General features: G+C 37.3%; 2 protein-coding genes across 15 annotated transcripts in view; one reads left to right on the top strand and one right to left on the bottom strand.

The window, feature by feature from the left end:
- Positions 1-22,510, bottom strand: part of Usp6nl (USP6 N-terminal like) — a 303,422-nt gene that overhangs the window by 200,293 nt on the left and 80,619 nt on the right. The window lies entirely within an intron of this gene.
- The window catches only part of LOC147826323 (uncharacterized), a 48,508-nt gene that overhangs the window by 2,097 nt on the left and 23,901 nt on the right, over positions 1-22,510 (top strand). For 5 of the 13 annotated variants that reach the window (XM_087181965.1, XM_087181956.1, XM_087181959.1 and 2 more), the window contains exons 2-3: positions 7,717-7,871; positions 13,943-14,003. In XM_087181965.1, coding sequence (XP_087038091.1) covers positions 7,717-7,826 — 110 coding nt within the window. In that variant the 3' untranslated portion in view covers positions 7,827-7,871; positions 13,943-14,003. Of the gene's footprint in view, positions 1-7,716; positions 7,872-13,942; positions 14,096-22,510 lie in introns of all 13 variants that reach the window. The other 8 variants (XM_087181964.1, XM_087181961.1, XM_087181963.1 and 5 more) reach the window with 2 other exon arrangements.

Here is a 22,510-nt window from a genome sequence, read left to right as displayed (position 1 = left end):
TTATCCTAGTACTCTAACTCTATGGTCTTTAAAGTTCAGATATCCCAACATTTTTCCCACAAGTCAGAGTGTCAACAGCCAGACACCTCAATATAAAATTTGTAGTTTTAAATTATAACTTCTGGGGCTTGACACAATTTTTATTATTAAGTGTCTTAAAGATACTGTTGAACAGTAAGCATGCATTTTTTTTCATTCTTGTTTACTACTATATCCCCAGCATAGTACTTGACACATGGTTGGCATACAATATGCCTAGGCCATATGCTTAAAATTGGCAATATATTGATTTAATGTGTTTTCTGTAGAATATAGGAAATATAGAATTCATGTCAATAATTATCAAAAAATAAAACCCTTTTTCTTCTAAATTAGGATTGAACAAACCTTTTCTTAAAGGGGAAAGATAGTAAAAGCAGATATAGACAATATATACAATGATGAGGGTGACTGGATCTAATGAGCAATTTTGATTGTCAACTTGATTGGCTTGAGAGAAGCCTAGGAGATTAGTAAGGCATGCTTCTAAAGTGTGTCTGGGTGGAACATAAGGATGTGATCTTGGGGACTATATCAGTCCCTGGCCCTATCTTCTCTGGCTCTTTCTCTGCTCACTGCTTTCTTGCTGCCATAAGCTGAAAAGCTTTCCTCTACAATGCTCTTCTGCCATGTTGTTTCTGCCTCAGAAGCAGCCAGCCTTGGACTAAAACCTCTGAAACCATGAGCCAAAATTAACCTCCTCTCCTTTAATTTGCAGGTCTTAACCCAGATATTTTGTACCAGAAAATATGGAAAGGTGACCAATACACTAGGTTTCACTGAAAATGTACAGAAATAGGTGGATTTTAGCCTTGGAGTAGCATTTTATCAACTCCTGCTCTAAATAATAATATTTAGATTAAATTTAATCCATGATTATATTCACTCCAAAATGACATGCCAGATGCTAAAATGCCCTCCAGTTGAAAAAAGGATAGAAACTTAGTAAAATACCAAAAAAAGAGAGATATAAATTAACAGTTTGTTAATTCACAAGTACTAGAAGTTTAGGACTATCATATATCATAATGGAATAAGAGAGATACTTGCACTTCATTTTTGCAAAAGTTATAGTATGTTATGTTAATGGCAATACTTAAAATGTTGCCAGTAGTAAAAGTATGTATTTATATCTCCCCCCACAAGATACCATAATAACTAAGGCCAGAAGTACAATTTGTGGTAAGAATACAAAAACAAAGACAGAGAAAAAAGTTTCCAAAGCAAATTATCTATCCATCACTATCATGTTCAAAATATGGATGAAAGGGTCAGTTCTTAAAAGATTTCTGTAAATTGAGACTTTGAAATATAAATCCATGGCTATATGATTGATTTAATTTTTTGACAGGGATAACCAGATCCCCCTAAAAGGGGAATTTTTTTAAAAAAAAGAAGTCTGTGGAAAGCCTTGCAGTGCATACATTCATACTCACCAGCCACAATAATTTCTGACATTTCCTAAGAAACCAGTGTTTCTATTGATTAGAAAACTCAGTTCCAGGGCCACCTGCTTCACAAGCACAAGGTCCCAAGTTCAATCCCAGGTACCAAAAAAAAAAAAAGAAAGAAAACTCAGTTCCAGTAGCACTTCTATAATTTTTCTTCATGAGTGAAGGAAAAAAAATAAATCCAGATCATTCAACATCTGTGTGTTCAGCATAGGTGAAAAGGCAATGAATAATCAAGAGCCACAAGGGTCAGGGATTTAGCTCAGTGGCATCGTGCCTGCCTTGCAAGCACAAGGTCCTGAGTTTGATCCCTGGTACCAAAAAGAAAAAAAAAAGAGTCACATCTATACGGCTCTTTTTTTTTTTTTTTTTTTTTTGAAGTAATTCTTTGACTTCAAAGAGAAGTTATTGATTGCAGAACAGGAAAGAAGAATTGAAAAATCTGTGGGAGGCCAATGAACTCCACATAATTGCATCCAGGATTTTATGTGAACAGTTTGTTGCTTATAATGATGTGAGGTTGTCTTATTTATTGGTATTCTCAGTTTTTTTTCTGTCTACCTGTCTTAAGACTATACATGCTATAAGATTGGGGAACTTGTCTGTTGTCTTTTTTTACTGTATTCTTGACTCCAAATGGGCATCTGGACAGACAAAATCTACTCCAAATAAGTAATTATTGAAAGAATGAAGAGGAAAGGAGGGAGGAAGAAAGAGAGGGTGGAAAAAATGATTGAAAGAAAGAAGAAACAGAGATATGCAAATATCCATTTTTTTCTGGAAATAAGTTTCTAACTTTTTTATAGCTCAAAGAGGTCTATGACTAAAAAACAATCAAGAATGACTGGTTTTCAACTACAAATACTATCTCTCATTACCTCCTCTGCTCTTTGCTCACAAGCCACCCTGTTCCCAATTACATACCAAAATGGTTATCCTGGTTTGCCAGAAATCTGTAATGATCCCATGTATCATTTGAGAAATGTCTCATTATGTCTTTACAACTTCAGAGAGTTTCTTCTTCCTGTTCAACTTATAGTTGCCATACTTCAACTATACTTTGGCCACCTCTGAGATAAATGCCTTTTTTTGGTCTCATTAAGCAGAGTTGTATTTAAAAAGTATTATAAGATATCGAAAACTTGAAGTGCCACTTTTAACTCCATACTAGAGTGATAAATATTTGCTTCCATGTATATGATTTTTTTTTTTGGTACCGGGGATCAAACTCAAGACGTTGTGCTTGCAAGGCAGGCACAGGGCCACTGAGCTAAATCCCCACCCCCATGTATATGATTTTATGAATAACTTATAACTTCCTTTGCCCATAAACCTACAGAAGTTTTGTGGTGGCTCCTTTTCACAGATGGCCTCCCAGTGAATTGTGCCTTCCACTATTCATACCCTTTTACATCATCCTCCTCTTAAATCTGGGCTGGCCCCGTGACTCATTTGTTATCCAAAAAAGACTACCGCGAAAGTGTTGTTAAATGTTTTCTAAGGCTAGAACATAAGCTTTGCAGTTTTCACCTGGATCTCTGAAATTGTTAGTGCACTCCCTTCAGAATTTAAGCACTATCCTGAAAGAAGCCCAAGCTACATGCCGAGGCCGTATATAGATGGAGAACCCAGCTGAACCCCCACCGGCAACTCCTAGGCATGTGGGCAAGGCATCCAGAAGGGCCAGCAGTCTGGCCCAAATATCTGAGCTAATGAGAACACCTCAGGTGAGCCCAGTCGACGCAAGGGACCATGACAGCAATAATAAATTGTTGTCTTAAGCCACTGAGTTTAGTGTGGTTTGTTAGCCCACCTGTAGATAACTGGATAAACTGATTAAAAATAAACTGCTAAAGCTATATATACCTATATTTTAGCCAAGACTGTAATAAATAATGTCAACAAAATTAACAGAAATGTTGTGTCCAAAGCTCAAGGTAAACTGTAGCAGATCTTAAGGTATTCAAGAGCATTTTTATTTTACTTATAAGTTTCTAATTTTGTCTGGTTCTTTCCTTTGAGGTGGGGTGATAAATAAGGATTTGTGAAAAGACATAATGACCTCAATCAAAGATACAGTGCTTGTAATTACATTTGACCTAGATATTGACATAAGTCCTTTTCTACATGCTTTGACTAAAAAGGGAAAGAAGTAGGGGTCTCTGGCAGCCAGACTGAAGACTCAATGAGAATGAGACAGTAGATGAATAAAATACACTCTTCTTTTTTTTTTTTTGGTACTGGGGATGGAACTTGGGACCTTGCGCTCTTGAGGCAGGCGCTGGAACCACTGAGCTAAATCCCCCAGTCCTGTACATTTTAATCTATTCAACTTCTTAATAAACTTTAAACTTCATGAAAATGACAGGTTTACAGGTCCTAATATGCATTTTTAAAAATCCATAAAACAAGGCCGGGGATTTAGCTCAGTGGTTTTGCTGCCTGCTGCGCAAGCACAAGAACCCCAGTTCGATCACCTGTACAAAAAAAAAAAATCCATAAAACTCTGAAAACTAAAAGATTTTTAAAGTAAGTGTGGCACCTAAACTCCTTTAGTGGCAACTGTACTTCCTTTTAGCTATTTATGGTCTTTATCTTATTTAATATGACTACTCAATTTTGCTCCAGAACTTTTAGTTTAATTGCCATGTATTGTCCCACATCACACACATGTGGCCTCGTAAGTGATACACAGTAAACATGCTTTCTTGTCCTAAAAACAACACTTCTTGAATTCTCAGCAACTTTTGATTTCAGAACAAAAGCAGATTTATCACAAACTTGACATAAACTTTATGGGGGGGGGGCTTTAGAATGGAGAGTATCTAGCTCTGGAGTCAGAACATCTGAGTTCAAATTCTGACTTTGCTACTTGCCCACTCAGAGACTTAAGTTATTTATAACCCTCTGCCTCTGTTTATTCCTCTACAAAATGAGGAATAGAAACTACCTCATAAGTTTCTTATAAAAGCCAACATAGAGCCAGTCATAGTGGCACATACTTGTGATCCCAGCTACTCAGGAGGCTGAGGGAAGAGAATCATAAGTTGCAGGCCAGCCAAAGCAATTTAATGAGACTCTGTCTACAAGTAAAAAATTAAAGGGGCTGGAGAGGTAGCTCGATAGTAGAATGCCCCTGGGTTTGATCCCCAGTACAGGGACAAGTAGGAGGGGGAACTAAAACAGATTATGCATGTACAATGCTTAGCCCAATGGCTAGTAATTAGTAAACAACAAACCTTAACAATATAATAGTATTAGTATTAGTATTAGTATTATTAAAATATCAGTTTTCTCTAAGTTTGAGGAAGCCAATAATATTTCAGCAAGGATTCAGTCAGGAAAAAAGAAATTGCTGAAGGTATTACCGGCAGAAGGATGTTAAATACAGGGAATCAGGTGTGTATAAAGTCTCTAGAAGGTGTGGATGCATGAAGGTTGAAAGGGGACCACCTCCACTTTCAGCTGTGGATCCAGTGTCAGGAAGGTGCCACACCCAGAGATCAGAAGTTGCAATAAGGGATGCTGATCACTACCCTTGTCACAGCTGTCCTGCAGCTCAGCAGCTGGTGACTGCCAGGACCACTCTAGCTTTACTGCAAAAATCTGTGTCTGTCCAACTCCACTTGTCATCCACTGCTGCTGCAGGAAAAATGGCATATTTCTTGCACCTTCCAGATCCATGAGTGTACCTCCCTGGTACCACCTATATTTTATTAGAATCGTGTTGCTCTGGGGCACCAAGCCTCTGTGATACAGTTGCCAACACAAATAATCATTGAATAATAATGCACATTAGTACAAACCCTGCATAAAATGTTGGTGAGGTAGGCAGGGCCTGCAGTTCACAGAAACTTGGTAATGTGTCCAGAGTTGCATGGGTAACAAGAGGCTCAGGGCTTTATCTTCCACACCTGGACTGTGTTTCTATGCCATTGTGTTCTATTCCGAGTTCCACTATTCCACCACATCCTTATTCTTTTTATATTATCATTTATTTATGTTTTTTCTTTATGTTGACTTACATTCCTATGTAAATAAATTTAAAGGGGAAATTTTATTTTGCTACCCAAAGCATAATGCAAATCGCAAAAGCAGAACACAGGTGTCCTGTAACATAAAGGGAGGATAAAAATAAAAATGAACACATTGAAAACAAAACGATATTAAAACCAGTTAACAAAGGCTTTGAGCCTAAAGCCTACTCTCTTTTTACTGAGAAGGGAGATTATCATGTGTTAGAGATGTTGGTTATACCAACTGCAAATATTCAAACACTAAACTGAGACCCTCTCACTGATATAGACCCCAGGACTGAAAAGAAACTATAATCTCTGGAAAATCAAACTTATCACTCTTTGAGACAATATGAATAAAGCCTTGCCCATGTTCCCACCATCAGCAAAACACATGCAATATTTAGGTAACCCTGCTTTCTGCCTTTTAAATTTTGAAAGCTTAGCTAAGAACTAGAGTATTTATTAAGTGGATTTGGAAAACCACTTAGTAGATAAGCATTAAATATATGTCAATATGTTTTGCTCCTTCTGATTCATGCATATAAGGTTTCATTGCTGTCATTGAGGTGAAATTCACATAACACAAAATTGACTATTTTCAAGTAACAACTCAGAATCATTTAGTACAAACAACTCCTCTATCTCATTGCAAATCATTTTCATCACCTTGAAGGGAAACTTCATACTGATTAAGCAGTTACTTATTTCCCATTCCCAACTCAGCCCCTGGCAACCACTAATCTGTCTGTATGGATTTACCCTGAATATTGCATATAAATGGAGTCACATAATATGCAATCTTTTGCACTTGTCATCTTTCACCAAGCATAATGTTTCTAAGGTATATATACATTATAGAATATATCTGTGTGTCATTCCTTTTTCTGGCTAAATAATATTCTATTGTATTTATATAGCACAACTTATCCATTTGTGTGTTGATGAGCATTTGTGTGTCTCTACCTTTGGGCTATAGTGCATAGAAAGTACTACTGTGAACATGTATGTACATGTGCTTACCTGTTTTTAAGTTATTTCAGATATATACTTAGGAGTGGAATTGCTGGGTCATATGATAACTTTATGTTTAACTTTCTAAGAAAGCTCCAACCTGTTCTCACAGTGGCAGAATCATTTTATATTCCCAACAATGGTGCACAAAGATTCCAATTTCTCCACATCTCTGGTAAACATTTGTTCCTTTCTGTTTTTATGATTATGGCCATCCTTACAAATACAAAGTAGTACCTTGGGGTTTTGATTTGCATTTCCCTAATAACTAATAATGTTGATCATCTTTCTATGTGCATTTTGTCCATTTGTAAAATTTCTTTGAAAATATGTCGCTCAAGTCTTTTCTTTGCTCATTTTTTAATTGGGTTGTTTAAATTCTTTTTCTTTATTAAATTCTTTTTTGAGTTGTAAAAGTTCTTTATAGATTCTGACTCTTATCATATACATTATTTGTAAATATTTTCACCCATTCTGTGGAGAAATACCTTATTAATAATGTCCTTTAATATACAAAAATATTCAACTTGATAAAGTCTAATTTATCATTTTTTTTCCTTTTGTTCTTGTGCTGTTACTGTCATGTCTGTATATTGCCAAATCCGAGGTTATGAATATTTATCCTTATGTTTTCTTTTTTTTTGAAACCAGGGATCAAACTCAGGACCTTGCACTTTCGAGGCAGGTGACAGAACCACTGAGTTAAATCCTCAGTCCTATCTCTATGTTTTCTTTTAAGAGTTTTATATTTTAGCTCTTATATTTATATAAGATTTTTAAACTATACTATAAAATTGCCACAGAAATAACATAAACCCTCTGACCCAGATTAATTCTTACCACTGCAATCTACCTATCCCTGAAAGACTAATGTTATTCTTTAAGGAATGGGTTTAACCAAAACTATTGACAAATCATTATACTAGATCCTACAGCAATACATAAATATATTTGTATTTATTCACATCATGTATATTTCTAGGTACTAAAAGGAAGTATATAGACAGTGCTATGAGAAGATGCTGAGGACAGAAAATGAACTGCCAGTTTATGAGAAGAGGGGCAGGATCTTTGCAAATAATAATAAAATACCCTCAAACTGGCCTGAATAATAGAAAATGTGTTGGTGGACAGAGGATGGTCTGTGTGAGACTCTGATATTGTTGAACACCAGCTTCTTTCTCTGCTTCCCACAGTGTTGGCTCCCTCCAACCATGATGGCTGCCAACAGTTTCTGGGGGTACAGGCTTCCAGTCTCTTCCAGACCTCCAGCAAATGTTTGTTTCTGTCTCCATTTGTGGTATGAATCGAGTCACATACCTATCCCTGAATCAACATCTATGGCCTGGAGGTAGGTTTATGTTAATTGTTCTATTCCTCCTTTAGAGCCCCTAATGCTGTTGACCTTCTTCCCTCCATCGAGAGCAGTGGTTCTCAAAGGGAAAACTGGGGAAGTGACAAAACAAAGCGAGAGCCAAGATAATGTTCACCAAGGTAATCGCAGAGAAATCTTAACAGAGCCGAAGGGATGACGTAGCCCAGTAGGAACAAACCTATGGCACACATGCTGCAGCCGGCTGTTTTTTATCATTGAAAGCTCTAAAAGATTCCCTATCACTGGTCCTAGTCAGAGGGAATCAAATAGCAGAAGAATGCAAAGGTCTATTTTATAAAAATAGGGAGTAATCACCTATGTCAGCTAGACCACAGGTATCAGATGAAAAATTAGTAATTCTATGATGGTGATTTGAGAGCATATCATGCCTGACTAAGGAGTTTAGACTTAATTCTTACTTTAAGGTTTCCTTCTTTCTCCCATCTTTTCTCTGTGATGCTAACCAAGCTTCTCTCAGGTACACAAGTGACAGGACTTCAGTGGAACATCTACAGACAGCTCTTTTTAGCTGTCACTTTCTTCTTTCCTATGTAACCTGAGTTCAGAAGAATTTTAAATTAAAACAGTTCTCTCCCCCAACCCAGAAAATGTAGCTTTGAATTGGTTGAAAATTAATAAACCTCCGAATTTAAGGTGGCAATGAAAAGGAAGGAGTTAGTTTAGGCAGGATTTCTAGAAACCAATGGGGGGGGGTGGCTTATTTATTTCAACCAAAGTTTATCAAGGCCCCAGAGGTGCCAAAACTGTGCTACACACTGTAGTATCAGTCATTAGCAAGTACATGGTTCCTGCCTTGACAGAATACATTACTTGTGTTAATGTGTACACTCCAGTTCAACAGATCTAGGGCAGTCCCTCCTGCCACATTTTGTTGAGCATCCTGATGGTACTAAAGCAGGAGGTATGATAACCAGTCATTCAGTAATCAATTTCACTCCAAATAATGACAGTAGCAATTATTGTTATCCTGTCTGAATATATTAAGTCTGGCTACCAATGCTCCAAAAGCAGACCAGGCAACTCCCCAAATCCACGAGGAAGTTCACACATACACACACAAAAAGAAATAAAAATTATCCACAAACATCTGTTCAGATTCGTAAGTCATGAAATAAGTCTGCTAATATGTACTTACTCACCTAACCTATTGTCAAAGGTTTCTAAAGTCAGGTAACCATTGTGCCTGTAGATAACAACATATGGTGCACTGAAAAATCTGTTAAGAAGGTAGATCTGCTGTCAAAAGTTCTTACCACAGGGCTGGGGATTTAGCTCAGTGATTCTACCACCTGCCTTGCAAGCGCAAGGTCCTGATTGTGATCCCCAGTACCAAAAAAAAATTCTTACCTCAATAAAATTACAAAAATAAATAATTAAAATAAAACAAAGGCCATTATTTATTTTTAACAAAAAGTTAGTTAGAAAAAAAAAATTAGAAAAAAAAGAAGTTAGTTAGGATTGGGGATTTAGCTCAATGGTTTCGGTGCCTGCCTCGAAAGCTCAAGGACCCGAGTTCAATCCCCGGTACCAAAAAAAAAAGTTAGTTAACAGAATATGTAGATAATATGATGATACAGATACTCCCATGTGTCGTGTGGGCAGGAGTGTAGATTGGTAGAATTAAACTGAAGGGCATTTTGGCACTATGTATTAGATTTTATAATGGAAGTGATTTGATTCAATCAATCTAGTTTAATATCTAGGAGTATTTGTTGAAAGATTTAATATGAAAAAAGCACAATGATCTATGTATAAGCCTGTTTGCCATAGCTTTGTTTGCAATATAAACAATTGGAAGCAACCTAACTTAAAAAGAATTGGTTAGAGAAATCTGTCTAATAAGATGTTTTTCCATTAAAAATTTTGTCCACGTTGGGGCTCGAAGTGTAGCTCAGTGGGAGAGCACATCCTTAGCCCACATGAAGTCCTACATTTAATTCCTAGCTCCAAAACAAAAAGGCTATATATTTATTAAAATGGAAATATTCTTTTAACATACTTTAAAAAACTGTATGTCTATGTAATGTCTATGTATAATCTTATTTTTTGAAATAAAATATGTGTGATTCACAGATTAAAGTGGGAATGAAATAATTACCAATTTTATTTATTTATTTATTTTGGTACCGGGGATCGAAATAGGGTCCTTGTGCTTGCACAGCAGGCGGCGAAACTACTGAGCTAAATCCCTGGCCCTAATTAACAATTTTAACAGTGAGAATTTCTGAATAATTATTGCTGGAAGTTTTATTGTCTTTATACATTTTTACATTTTCTGAATGATTTGTACAGTTCCTATAGTAAGTATGCATTACTTTTTCCTTTTTTTTTTTTTTTTTTTTGCAGTACTGGGTATTGAACCCCGGGCCTTTGTATTGTGCTATACCCCTAGCTCTTTTAAATTTTTTTGGGACAGGATCTCTCTAAGTTGCCCAGGCTGGGCTTGAGCTTGAGATCCTCCTGCCTCAGCCTCCCAGAGTATTAGGATTATAGGTAGGCAGCACCACACTAAGCTAAGTATGATTGCATTTTAAATGCTACTTCCTGTTACAACTCTTCTTAGCAATAAACATGGCAACCTATGATGCTGATTTGCATGAGACTTTGTGCTGGAGGAACAGTGTATAAAGCAGTTTGTATACCTCATGGGGGTTGGAGGCTGTGAACCTAATGGCAAGGCAGGCTGCAAGCAAACATCTAGAAACATTTTTCCAGGGGACACCATGGACTCAGAGGGGGACATAAGCAACATCATCTCAGAGCCTAGACAGGGCTTTGCCTGTGACACAGTAGGGGGAAAGAAGTGCTCAACTCAGAGCAGGAAGGAGTCCTGAGGTGCTAAGAGAATTCCACCCATCCTGGCCTCTCAAGGTAGAGAACAGAAGGGTCCCTGCCACACATCAACATAGAACCCTCTGGAGCATTAGTAAGAGCAATCGCAGTGCAAAGGCCAAGCCAGGTTGCAGAGGGCTGAAGAGGGAAAGGCATCAGGGGGTGTGCAAGGCCAGTCAGAGTGGGAAGACAGGCTTCCCTGCTGATAGAAGCATTCCATAGCCAGAGAGAGGCTAAAGATGTAGGGAGCTCCTCACGCCACCCACAGTCCTGATTTGATCTCCCCCTTTGATTACTACTTGTATAGAACCCATCAAATGCCATACTTAAAACTAGAGCCCAGAAGCAATAAGTGTGTTAAATAAATGAAACCTTTGACTGATCCCCAGATTCAAATCATTAACTCAGTAGTATCTCCAATACAAACTTAATAACACACACACACACACGCACACACACACTTTCTTAGGTATTAACTCTTGTCAATGAATGTCACCACCAGCCCCCTGGTTGCCCAAGTTAACTGCCGAGGCAACTTCTTCAGTGCCTGCCTTTCATCTCTGCCCATATCTAACAAGTCAGCACACATTGTTCCATCTCCAGTTAGCTCTTGAATCTACCCTTCTTCATCCTTCCCAACACCATTTTTTATTTCATCTCTCATTGCTTTGCTTTTGAACTATTACAAATCTTTCCTCTCTCCCCAGCCTGTTCCTCATTCTGGCATGCACTGCTGAGCTTCCCCTTGCAAAGAGTTTGTGATTTTCCCAACATTCAAATCAGATCATGTCATTTACCTGCCCATTTGGGGCTTCAAAATAAACTCCATGTTACGCACTCAATAAATGATTGACTGACTAAATAAATGAACAGTTAAACAGATCAAGACTGCCAACCCTTTCCCAATCCAGAATCATTTGGGGCTAATAATCCTTAATTATAATAACTTAATCCCTGTTGATCCCCACCAAAGATTCAAAACAGGTATCTCTTGCCCACTAGCACACTTCTTGGAACTTTGTGACACATTTCATGTTCATATTTTCACTGTTTGCCAAGACCAGGCCCAAGAGAACCACCAGTATGTATTCTATGCTTACTGATAATATTTTGTAGAATGTATGGAAGACCCATAGTGCTTAAGAGTGGGAAGGAACTTTTTTTTTTTGGTACCAGGAATCGAACTCAGGACCTTGCACTTGTGAGGCAGACACAGCACCACTAAGTTAAATCCCCAGCCCAATTTTTTTTAATTAGAAAAAAATAAAAAGACAGCTGTGGAAGTTCAAGGTCCTGAGTTTGATCCCTGGTACCAACAACCAAAAAAAAGACAGCTGTGGTAATAACATGTCATCTATTTAACTTTGCTATTTGGGAGATATTAAGATAAACTATGAAATAATTTATTTCCAAATAACAAAAGGAGAAAAACAAAGTACCAATGGTCAACTAATAAAGTTTTGGGCAAGATGTACCAAGAGCAATTTAATTTTCCACTATGAGAAAGTGACAGGCTATTCTGATAAGGAAGAATTAATAGCAATCAAAGTAATCAGCTCTCTTCAACAAAGATCCCAATTGACATTATCGTCAACAAGCCAGAAAGATGCCATCTAGTTGAAAAGCAGCTAATTTCAGATATATGTGTGACATCAGCATCAATCCATTGCTCAAAGAACTGCAATACTCTTTTACACAAAGAAAAGTTTAAAATCCACCTTTTCCAATTCTGTAAAATCTAGAACAAAGAAGCAAATCAGTACAGAAACCTTCTTTTCAATTCTGCTACGTCAAAGGCCTAAAATGCAACAAAATTTGCCCTGGTCTACATATTTAAAACAATATTATAAAGGCTAATGATACCTCTGTAAATTATGTTCTTATTTAGATAATTTATAGATTGTGTCTTTTTATTTTATACAAATAAAGTTATTAATAAGGCAACTATGTTGAGGTTAAAAATAATGTCAACATTTATTTCAGCAGTGTTGAAGCCTGTGTTTTTAAAATTTGAGTTATTCCTACCCTTCCTAAAAAAATCTGAAAAGGTATTTTAATCAAAACACTTGAACCACAATTTTTTAAATAAGCAGATATTAAATTAAAGTTGCATCTATATGTGAACAGTCTCCATTTCTAAGGGAAGATGTTCTAAGAGAGTACAAGGTACTGGCCGTGGAGAAGTTACATCTGCCATCTGAGTTCCATTTCTCCTTTGGGTTTTCTCGTTTGTGACAGTCATCAGTGCTGTTCAACAAACATCTCTGACATTCTGCTTTCTAGATTTATGGTGCGATCGCTTGACAGCTGTCCTGGGTTGGGTGGGGCTAACCTGGCTGTTCTGTTGTGAACAGAATGTGGCATTTGTAACTTGTGTGCAGAGCACTGACTCACTGATGTGAGACTCTCCAGAGCACTCTTTTTCTTTGCCGTAGCCAGCCATGCACCAGATGGTGGCTGCTCCAACAGCTCTGATTATAGAACATTGCAGAACTGAAATTCCCCATTGCTCTACATGACATGTCCTGAAGTGTAATATAAGCAAGGATTAAATCTTCCTTCAGTCATTGAGATCATGAGGTTGTGGGTTCAGCAAAATCTAGCCTATCCTGACTGATACAGTAAGCTTCTTACTATCACTAGCATCATGATCCTCATTATTAATCTTTGCTAACACCAAGATCTCAACACCAACCAAAGGCTCTGTTAGGTTCCTTTTGAGATAGTTGATAGACACTGAAACTTTAAAAAAATGGCATTAATAAATGTAAGCAGAGAGACAAGGCAGAGAGCAGGAAAAAGGCTCAGAAAATGAGCAGGAGTCAGACTACTTAGCTACTTCAGGGAGATGGTAGACAGTGTCATCATCTCCCCATGACTCAGTTTCCTCAAAAATGAAAAGAGAGATGATAAGAATGGACTCTGTTTCATTGGATAAAAGGTATATTTTCCATGAGTCCTTATTTGCCCACTCTCTTAGCTTCACTTCCCCAGAGAACAGAATCTAATACAAATGCTGATATGTGAGAATTTTATTGAGACTCGTAATTGCGAGAGGAGGACAAGGAGGCAAGTGGAGAAGACAGAGAACCAACACAAGCATGAAGGATGAAATACGAAGAAGTGGGACCACTGGTCACACAGGCCTACAGGACCAACTGAGAAGTCATTCAAAACTATTTCTCCATTTATAGGGGGATGGAAGGAAAAAAGAGGAAGCACATAGCCATCAGCTCCTGCCCACACTGGTTAAAGGTCAGTGACCTGCACTTCTGGTTCCATGCATGCCTGGGCACAGAGGGGTGTGCCTGGCACCCTGTTACCTACGGAGAACGCTGAGGTAGGAGGTAAGAGGCTGGTGATATATCTCCTACACCACGTTGATAAGAATCTCGAGGCTGGTGATATATCTCCTACACCACGTTGATAAGAATCTCACAAAACCGTTCACCTTACCCAAGTCTAGAATAACAGACCAGTGAAGCTGTGGAGGTCTGAAGTGGTAAAAAAAGAAGAGGTATCTTTAAAACAAAGAACAAGGGCCGGGGTTTTAGCTCAGTGGTTCCTCCGCCTGCCTCGCAAGCGCAAGGTCCAGAGTTGGATCCCTGGTACCAAAAAAAACAACAAAAAACCCCCAGGTACACCACCTGTTAAAACTGCAAGTGCCTCAATCTTCAAATTTCTCGTTCTCCTACCATGCTTGTTTCCTTCCATTCCATTTATCACCAGCCAATATGCAATATATTTTACTTAGTTTATTCTGTAAACCCCACAAAAGCAAGGAGTTTTGGGACGTTATAGTGTTATCTCCAGTACTTACAGCAATGTCTGGCACAGAGTAAGTCAATCCTCTCTAAAGATGGTTTTTAACATTTTATTTGATATAATTTCAAACTTAAAGAAAATTGAAAGGAAAAAAAGTACAAAGAACTAGAGATACTTTAGCCAAATTCACTATTGTTAACGTTTTACTACATCAGCTTTCCCTATCTCCATCTCTTCTAAACCACTTTGAGAGTAATCTGTGAACATTATGCTCTCTTCACTTTCAGATACATAAACATTTTCGCATGATTGAACATAACCTTGGCACAATTATTAAATCAAAAAATTTAACATGTAGTTGAACATGCTGTCCACATTTGAATGTTGTCAATTGTCCCAATAATCCCTTTTACAGCAAAATTTTCCCTAACTTGGGATTCAATCCATAATCACACAATGCATTAATTGGTTATGCCTCTTCAGTCTTTTTAGCCTGGAATATTTCCTTTGCCTTTCCTTATCTTTTATGACTGAGATTTTTGGAAGATTGCAGACTTGGTATTTTGTAGAAAGTCCCTCCGTTTAAATTTGTTTGATGTCCTGTCATGATTATATTCAAATGACAAAGAATACATGAACAAAATCTTGTCATCAAATAAGGTGGTTTCCTAAGTGCAGTGCTCTTATCATTTTGTAAGTAGCTACTCCCAGGACTCACAGACTCTATTCCACAACTTTTCTTATAGTGCCTGAATTCTCACTCCAAGGGACTTCCTGGCAGCACCAAGTTCCTTCCTTCCTATCTCCTGATCTAGCTCCACAAAAAAGGCCACATTTATTAGTCCTCATTGTCCAGAAGCTCCTGTTTAGGCAATTTCAACTCCTATGGCAAAATTGAGAACTAAATTCCCCCTCTACAGCTCACTAAGGGTTGTAATGCTTGCAGGCCCAGGAGACATTCTCCTTCTTGAGATAAGACCCAGAAATTGTCACACAAGGATGAGTTCTTCCCCTGGACTATCCTGTCCCAGAAGGACCATATGTGGCTGTACACTTGCACTCATGCAGCTCATCCAGGGATGGAGAAGCGAGAACCCTATGACAACCTCTAATTCCAAAAGAAAAAGAGACCCTTAATGAAGCACCTAATTAGTTTGCAAAGGAAGATATCAACCACTTTTTTTTGTAGAGGCTAGGATGATCAAAACATAAGAAGTTTAAAACTGTGTGAATGTGCATATGTGCTCCCAGGTACCATGAATACCACTTCACCAAACTGATTAGTGAAGTCTCTTTTCACATTAACTTGAGAAATATCAAACAGCTGTTCATTAATAGGTAAAAGCATATTAAGCTTTCACTGGATATTAGCTGAGAGCTTATTGATGTGGATCAAACACTGAGTTGTCTGCATCCTGTTCATTTTCCCTTTCTTCCTTTCTATAGTGGGTAACATCACGCCCTGTTAAAACAGTATATTCTCCAACCTTCCTTGCCAATGTAGCCAATGGCATTAAAAAACAGAAAGCACTAGTATAGGCTTCTGGTTTATGCTGTCCCTTTTGTCTCTTTCTTTAAACCAGTAGTGGAAATATATTAATAACCTCTGAAGAAAACATTTTGTGTCCACAAGGAACACACAGGATATAAAAGCAGAAGGTAGAACATTTAAAATGATTCAGCACCACACTTTACCTGGACTGTTTACCTTCTGTCTCTGTGAGACTTCAGAGAAAATAACATTTTGCCTTGCTTAAGCCAGTATTATTGGATTCCTAAACCTAAGATTAGTTGATAGAATAGTTGAGTATAGATCTCTGATGCACATTTCTCATAAACTTGAATGTTTATGTCATATTTACCATCATAGGGAATAACATATTTTGCAACTAAACAAATGTGGGAGAAATTAAGGTCATCAAAATATGTCTTTAAGAGTAATGTTCCTTCTCTGCATATGTTAAGAGTAATGTTCATTCTCTGGTTGATTTATTGTATAATCACAATATTTTTCTCAATGATTCTAATTTTTCCACAGACTTCCACAATTTTTTTAAAAAAGATTTTTTACTCCTAAAAATATCTGTTGATTTTCCTGCTTATGTAAACAATATACATCCTATATCATGGATGAAATATAAGGGCGGTAAGCCAGTTAGAAGAGAAGCACTAGGTGATTCGACTTATATGAGGTATCTACATTACTCAAATTGAGAGAAAGTAGGATTCTGGTTTCCAGGGAGTTGGGGTGGGCAGGAATAGGAAAAGTTTATTTAATGGGTACAGAGTTGCAATTTGCAAGATGAAAAAGTTCTGAAGATTGGTTGCACAAAATATGAATATATTTAAATCCTTCAATGAAATTGAAAGGAAAGGAATACTCCCAAAGTCATTCCCAAAAGCTAGCATTACCTGAATTCCAAAACCAGACAGTGATCCAATCATAGAAGAGAATTACTAGCCAATCTCACCAAAAGACTCCTTGAATTCATGACCAAATTCAGCAGCATAGCAGAATACAAAAAACAGCATGGCACTGGCACAAAAACAGACAGACATGTGGATCAATGGAACAGACTACAGGATGAAGAAACAACTCTAGGCACATTCAGCTTTCTGATCTTTGACAGTGGGACCAAAAACATACATTCTAGATGTTAGTGTTTTGTCTGAGGAGTAGCTGGCAAAATTTTTTTCCCATGCTGTAGTTTTCTGTTCACTCTGTTGGTTGTTTCCTTTGCTGTGCAGAAACTTTTTAATTTGACATGATTCCATTTGTTGATTCTCAATGCTATTTCTTGTGCCATTGAGGTTCTATTCAGAAAGTCCTTGTCTATGTGTATGTCTTCAATTGTTTTAAATATTTATCTACTAGCAGATTGTTTAACGTTTAGATCTTTGATCCTTTTTTTTTGGTACCAGGGATCAAACTCAGGACCTTGCGCTTGCAAGGCAAGCACAGTGCCACTGAGCTAAGTCCCCGGCCCCAGATTCATTTTGATTTCAGTTTAGTCCATTATGAGATTCATAGGTCTAGATTCAATCTTCTGCATGTGGAGAGCTACTTTTTCCTGACACCATTTATTAACATCTAGAATATGTAAAGAACTCAAAACAATTAGACATCTCAAAATAAAAACACTCAACCAAAACATGGGCAAGTGAAATGAATAAACATTTCTCAGAAGAAGTACAAATAAACGCATGAAAAAGGTGTTTAACATTTCTGTCCATTAGAGAAATGCAAATTAAAACAACACTGAGATTCCATCTTACTTCAGAAAGAATGGCTATCAAGCAATCAGATAACAACAAATGCTGGTGAGGCTACTGAGAAAACGAAACCCTTCTACATGGTTGCTGAGAATGTAAAAGAATACAACCACTCTGGAAAGCAGTATGTAGATTCCTCAGAAAACTAAAACTAGAAAGTCCACTTAACCCAGCATTCTCTCTCTAAGCATCTTCCCTGAAAAGTTAAAGACATCACATTACAGTGATACATGCATACCCATGTTTATAGCAGCACCATTCATAATAGCTAAATCTTGTAAATGGCTTATATACCTAACAACAGATGAATGGATAAAGAAAATGTGGTATTTACACACAATAGAGTACTACTATTGTGAATAAACTCAAGAAATTTTCAGGAAAATAGATGCAAATTTTTGCATTGTTTTTCAAGATTAAAAAGTTTTTAAATTAGTTTATTAAAATATACCTCACTCTTTTGATTTTTATACCCCTTTAAACTCCTCTCCATCTTTGTTGTAAGCTTTTGGTCCTCCACCCACATTTTAAAATGCTGTGTTTCTCGAGGTTGTGTCCTAGGTACTAAGAATGACAGATCCAGGGACCTGAATGTGGCAGGACTCTCATTTGTGGTCCTCTAGGTCCTCTTCCTTCTTTCTCTTTCTTCTCCCCAACTTCATTCTTCCCTATCTAACCTTTTCCATCCCCTCTACTCTGCCCTCTTTAGTTCTCCTTTCTTTTGCCTTCCTCTTTCTCTTTTTCTCTTTCCATTTCCTGATATGTTGACAATTCTTTCAGACCAGCTTTTTCTATTGAACCATATCCTGAAGTCCAGGTCCTTTCCTCCCAAATACATAACCCCAAAAAGACCTTTTTTTTTTTCCTATAGTTCCATTAAAAAAAAAAAAAAAAACTCTGAAAGAATTCCAGGGCCGAGGATTTAGCTCAGTGGTTCTGCCACCTGCCCCACAACCGCAAGGACCCAAGTTTGATCCCCAGTACCAGAAGAAAAAAAAAAAAAGAATTCCAATCATTCTCCATCTGTGGTCAGATGTGGTCATCATTACCATTCTCACATCTGTGGTCAGATTTTAGGTTCTGTAGTTTCAAGCCTCCCTAGACCATAAGGTTAGAGTGCAGGATAGAGCAGTTCCCCAAAAAGGAAGGGTGCTATTATTTGAAAAAGAGAGGGACAGTAGACTAAAAGCACAGAGATATTCCCAGGAGATACTTCCACTGTCCTCAGAATATGTTGTGAGGGCCAACTGTGATTGGCATCTGGTTACATCTCCAGACTCTAATCACATCCCACCTACTCAGTATCTTAACCACATCAAGCTACTGTTAAGAGTTCAGTTCCCATACTCCTCACATTCTTACCTTACCTCTACCCACTTCACATGATTAAACTGAGCTTATTCTTGAAGTTAGATATAATTTTTTAATGAAGACTTTCTTCCACTTTCTCAGATTCCCCTGACAAATTCAAACTGGGTGCCCTTCCTATGTGTCCCACAGAACCCAATACAGTTACTCCTCAACTTACGATGCAGTTATGTCCTGATAGACCCATCACAAGCTGAAATTAAAAACCCAAAGTGCATTTAATATACCTAACCTACTACAAATCACAGCTTAGCCTTAAACATACATAGACACTTACATTAGCCTAAAATTGGGCAAAATCATCCAAAACAAAGCCTACTTGACAATAAAGTATCACATATCATATATCATTTATTGAATACACTAACAGTAGGATACAGTATCCTTATTTACTCTCATGACTGCCTGGCTGACTGCAAGCTACAGCTATCATTGCCCAGCATCAAGAGACAGGTTAGTACCACATATTCCTAGCTAGGAAAAGATCTAAATTCAAAGTACAGGTTCTACTGAATGTATGTCACTTTGGGACTATCATAAAGTGGAAAAAAATCATAAGTCAAATCAGCATAACTCAGGAACCATGTGTACTTCCTTGTTATAACACACTGAATTACTTTCTATTCTATTCTATTATTATTTCTTATTTCTATTAATTCTTATTTTCTATTATATATTTCTCACCCCATCCCCATCACACCCATACCCATTTTTTGCCTCTATTGGAATGTAAGCTCCTTTGAGAAGGGATAGTGGCTGCCTTGTTCACTGGTACAACCCTGAAAATAAAGTTCGGACCAATGTCAGGACCCCGACAACTTTTTGTTAAGTGATGACTAAATACATGGGAAAGTTGATATCCTAGATGTGTTATGTAAGTGGTTTCCAAGTAATGTTAGAGGCTATTTTAAGGATAATGGATCGAATAAAAATAAATACAGGTTAACAACAAAAGTGATAGAACAAAGACCAGTGAAAACTTTCCCCTTCTAAAAAGCCCAAGAAGAACAATCTGGCAGAATCAAAATTTTGGGAACTCTGGAAGTCAAAGGTTTATATGAAGCAGGGCACAGAGGGGCACACCTGTAATCCCAGTACTGAAGAGGCTGAATCAGGAAGATTGCTGCAAGTTCAAGTCCAGACTGGGCTACACAGTGAGTTCAAGGCCAGCCTGCACTACAAAGCAAGAGCCTGTCCCTCAAAACCAACCAACTAACCAAACAAAAAGGTTTATAGTGGTCTGAGGAGTATTTGTTAAGGAAAAATTGGTGAATTGTGACAAGAAAAGATAAACTTGCAGTGTTTTAATTTTTTCTATAGTGACCCTGCCCTATCAAGCTCCATGGTCATCCTAAAAATTCAAGGGCCTTGGACCAGGGATTTAGCTCAGTGATTCTGACACCTGCCCCACAAGCACAAGGACCCGAGTTGATCCCCTGTACAAAAAAAAAAATCAGTAATTTCCAACCACAGTGAAAACCAGCAGCCTGAAAGTCACTGGAGGGGATGGACTAAAACTCCTTCAAAGTCTCATCAAAGCATTGTCATTATTTGTTTGACCTGTCTGGTGTTTCCCTGGAAGACCTCTCTTGCAAAACTGTCTTTATTTGACCTGATTCCAGCTTACGTAGTGAGTAAAGCCTTTTCTCTGAAAGCTATTTGTCAAAAAAATTTAGAGGAAATTATTAAATTTCACAACTGTTTGTGGTTGAGGATAACAGTTGGAGGGAAACAAAAGGATAACCAGAAATCTTAAAAGGAAAAGCTGGGGAATGACGTCCATAGGGGCTTCAAAAAGCTCCAACATCTTCCTGGGAAACTCTTAGAAGTTCACATGCACACATTCAGCTGCATGTGTGCACAGGAAAGACTTGAGAAGGCCCTAAGCAATCACCTCTAGCTGACCTGGAGGCTTATCACAGGAAGAAAGTAAATACCATAGAGATTGGTCAACCGCCTGACCATCTCCCTCAATAAGCAAACAGCATCTCTTGGCAAAGAGTGGGAGATTACCATGCTTTTTCCCAAGCATTGAAGAAAATTTCTAATTATTAGCTAATGGCTAAGCTAACTGAGTGGTGGCCTCAGTGACCACACACAAGAAAAAATACAGGCATTACAGAATTAGTTCAGAAATCTCAGCAACAAATAAACAACAACAAACAGCACAAATAAACCCAGGTTAAGAAAGAGGTATATTTTTCAAAAGTGCCGCATCATATTATTTAAAATATCCAGTTTTTAAAATATTGTAAGATATGATAAAAAGCCAGAAACTATAGTCTAAATGCAGGGGGAAAGGAATTTGTGCATGAATATTTATAACAGTTTTATTCATTATAGCTAAAAGTTAGAAACAATCCACATGTCTCTCAACTGATGAATCAATAAAATGAAGTATATCCATACAATGGAATATTATTCAGCCATAAAAGAAAATGATATATGAATACATGCCACAATGTAGATGAACCTAAAAAGTTCATCTTGTACCTGGGAGACATGAACATTTCTGAAAGAAAGAGGTATATTACATAGTCCTATAGAGATAATATTCCAAATTCTACTTCAGCCTGCACAAACCATCCCTGGAAACTCTTAAACTCTCTTTACTCTCTTCTCTAAACAATTCTCTTGAAACAATTTCTGATTGCTTTTAGGATTCTGAGGTAAATTCTTACCAAATATAGTGCTCTGAATGGAAGGCAAAAGTTTAAACCATTGAAATTTTAATATTTGCATTTTAAATTAATAAAATTACATTGTCATTGATAAATATTCCCTTGATCAGTTTTCTACTCATCAGCCCTCAGTCACTCATATGTCAATTTTAAAAGTTGTTTATAAGCCAGATTCAATACCCAAGATGAATTTAATCAGATGAGTTGGCTCTGTATCAATTGAGAGGTTTTGACTTTTCTAAAGCTTTTAAATATCTCATTAACATTGATTTAAAGATCGTATTTTTCTTAAATAATAAGCCTAGAGGTAGATGGTAACTGATAGTGATTAACCAGCTCCATAATTCCATTACTATGTACATGCAGTCTTTTTGCTTAAAAATATTTCCAGAATTTATTCCTCTATTCATATAAAGTTATTTAAACTTAATTTGTTAGCATTTTGACATAGGCTTTTAATTTTAATGTATTATTAGCATTTTAGTAACAATTAAGACCTACTAATAAGGGCTCAAAACAGTATATAAATTATTCACTATCTTTGCAAAATGTCTGTGTGATAGTACATGCGAGTTGAGGATGAGCCCTTTGACTTTTTCAAGCCATTTAAAAACTGCACAATTTTTGCCTTTTAAGAGATGAAGTCTTCAATTTAGGCAGTAAAATACATTTAGC

This window comes from Heterocephalus glaber, unplaced genomic scaffold (assembly GCF_053883595.1).
Source record: "Heterocephalus glaber isolate CG9 unplaced genomic scaffold, H.glaber_assembly_v1.0 deba00001472, whole genome shotgun sequence".
Lineage (NCBI taxonomy): Eukaryota > Metazoa > Chordata > Mammalia > Rodentia > Bathyergidae > Heterocephalus > Heterocephalus glaber.
Note: the sequence above shows the minus strand (reverse complement) of the source record. Positions and strands in the feature narration are given on the sequence as shown.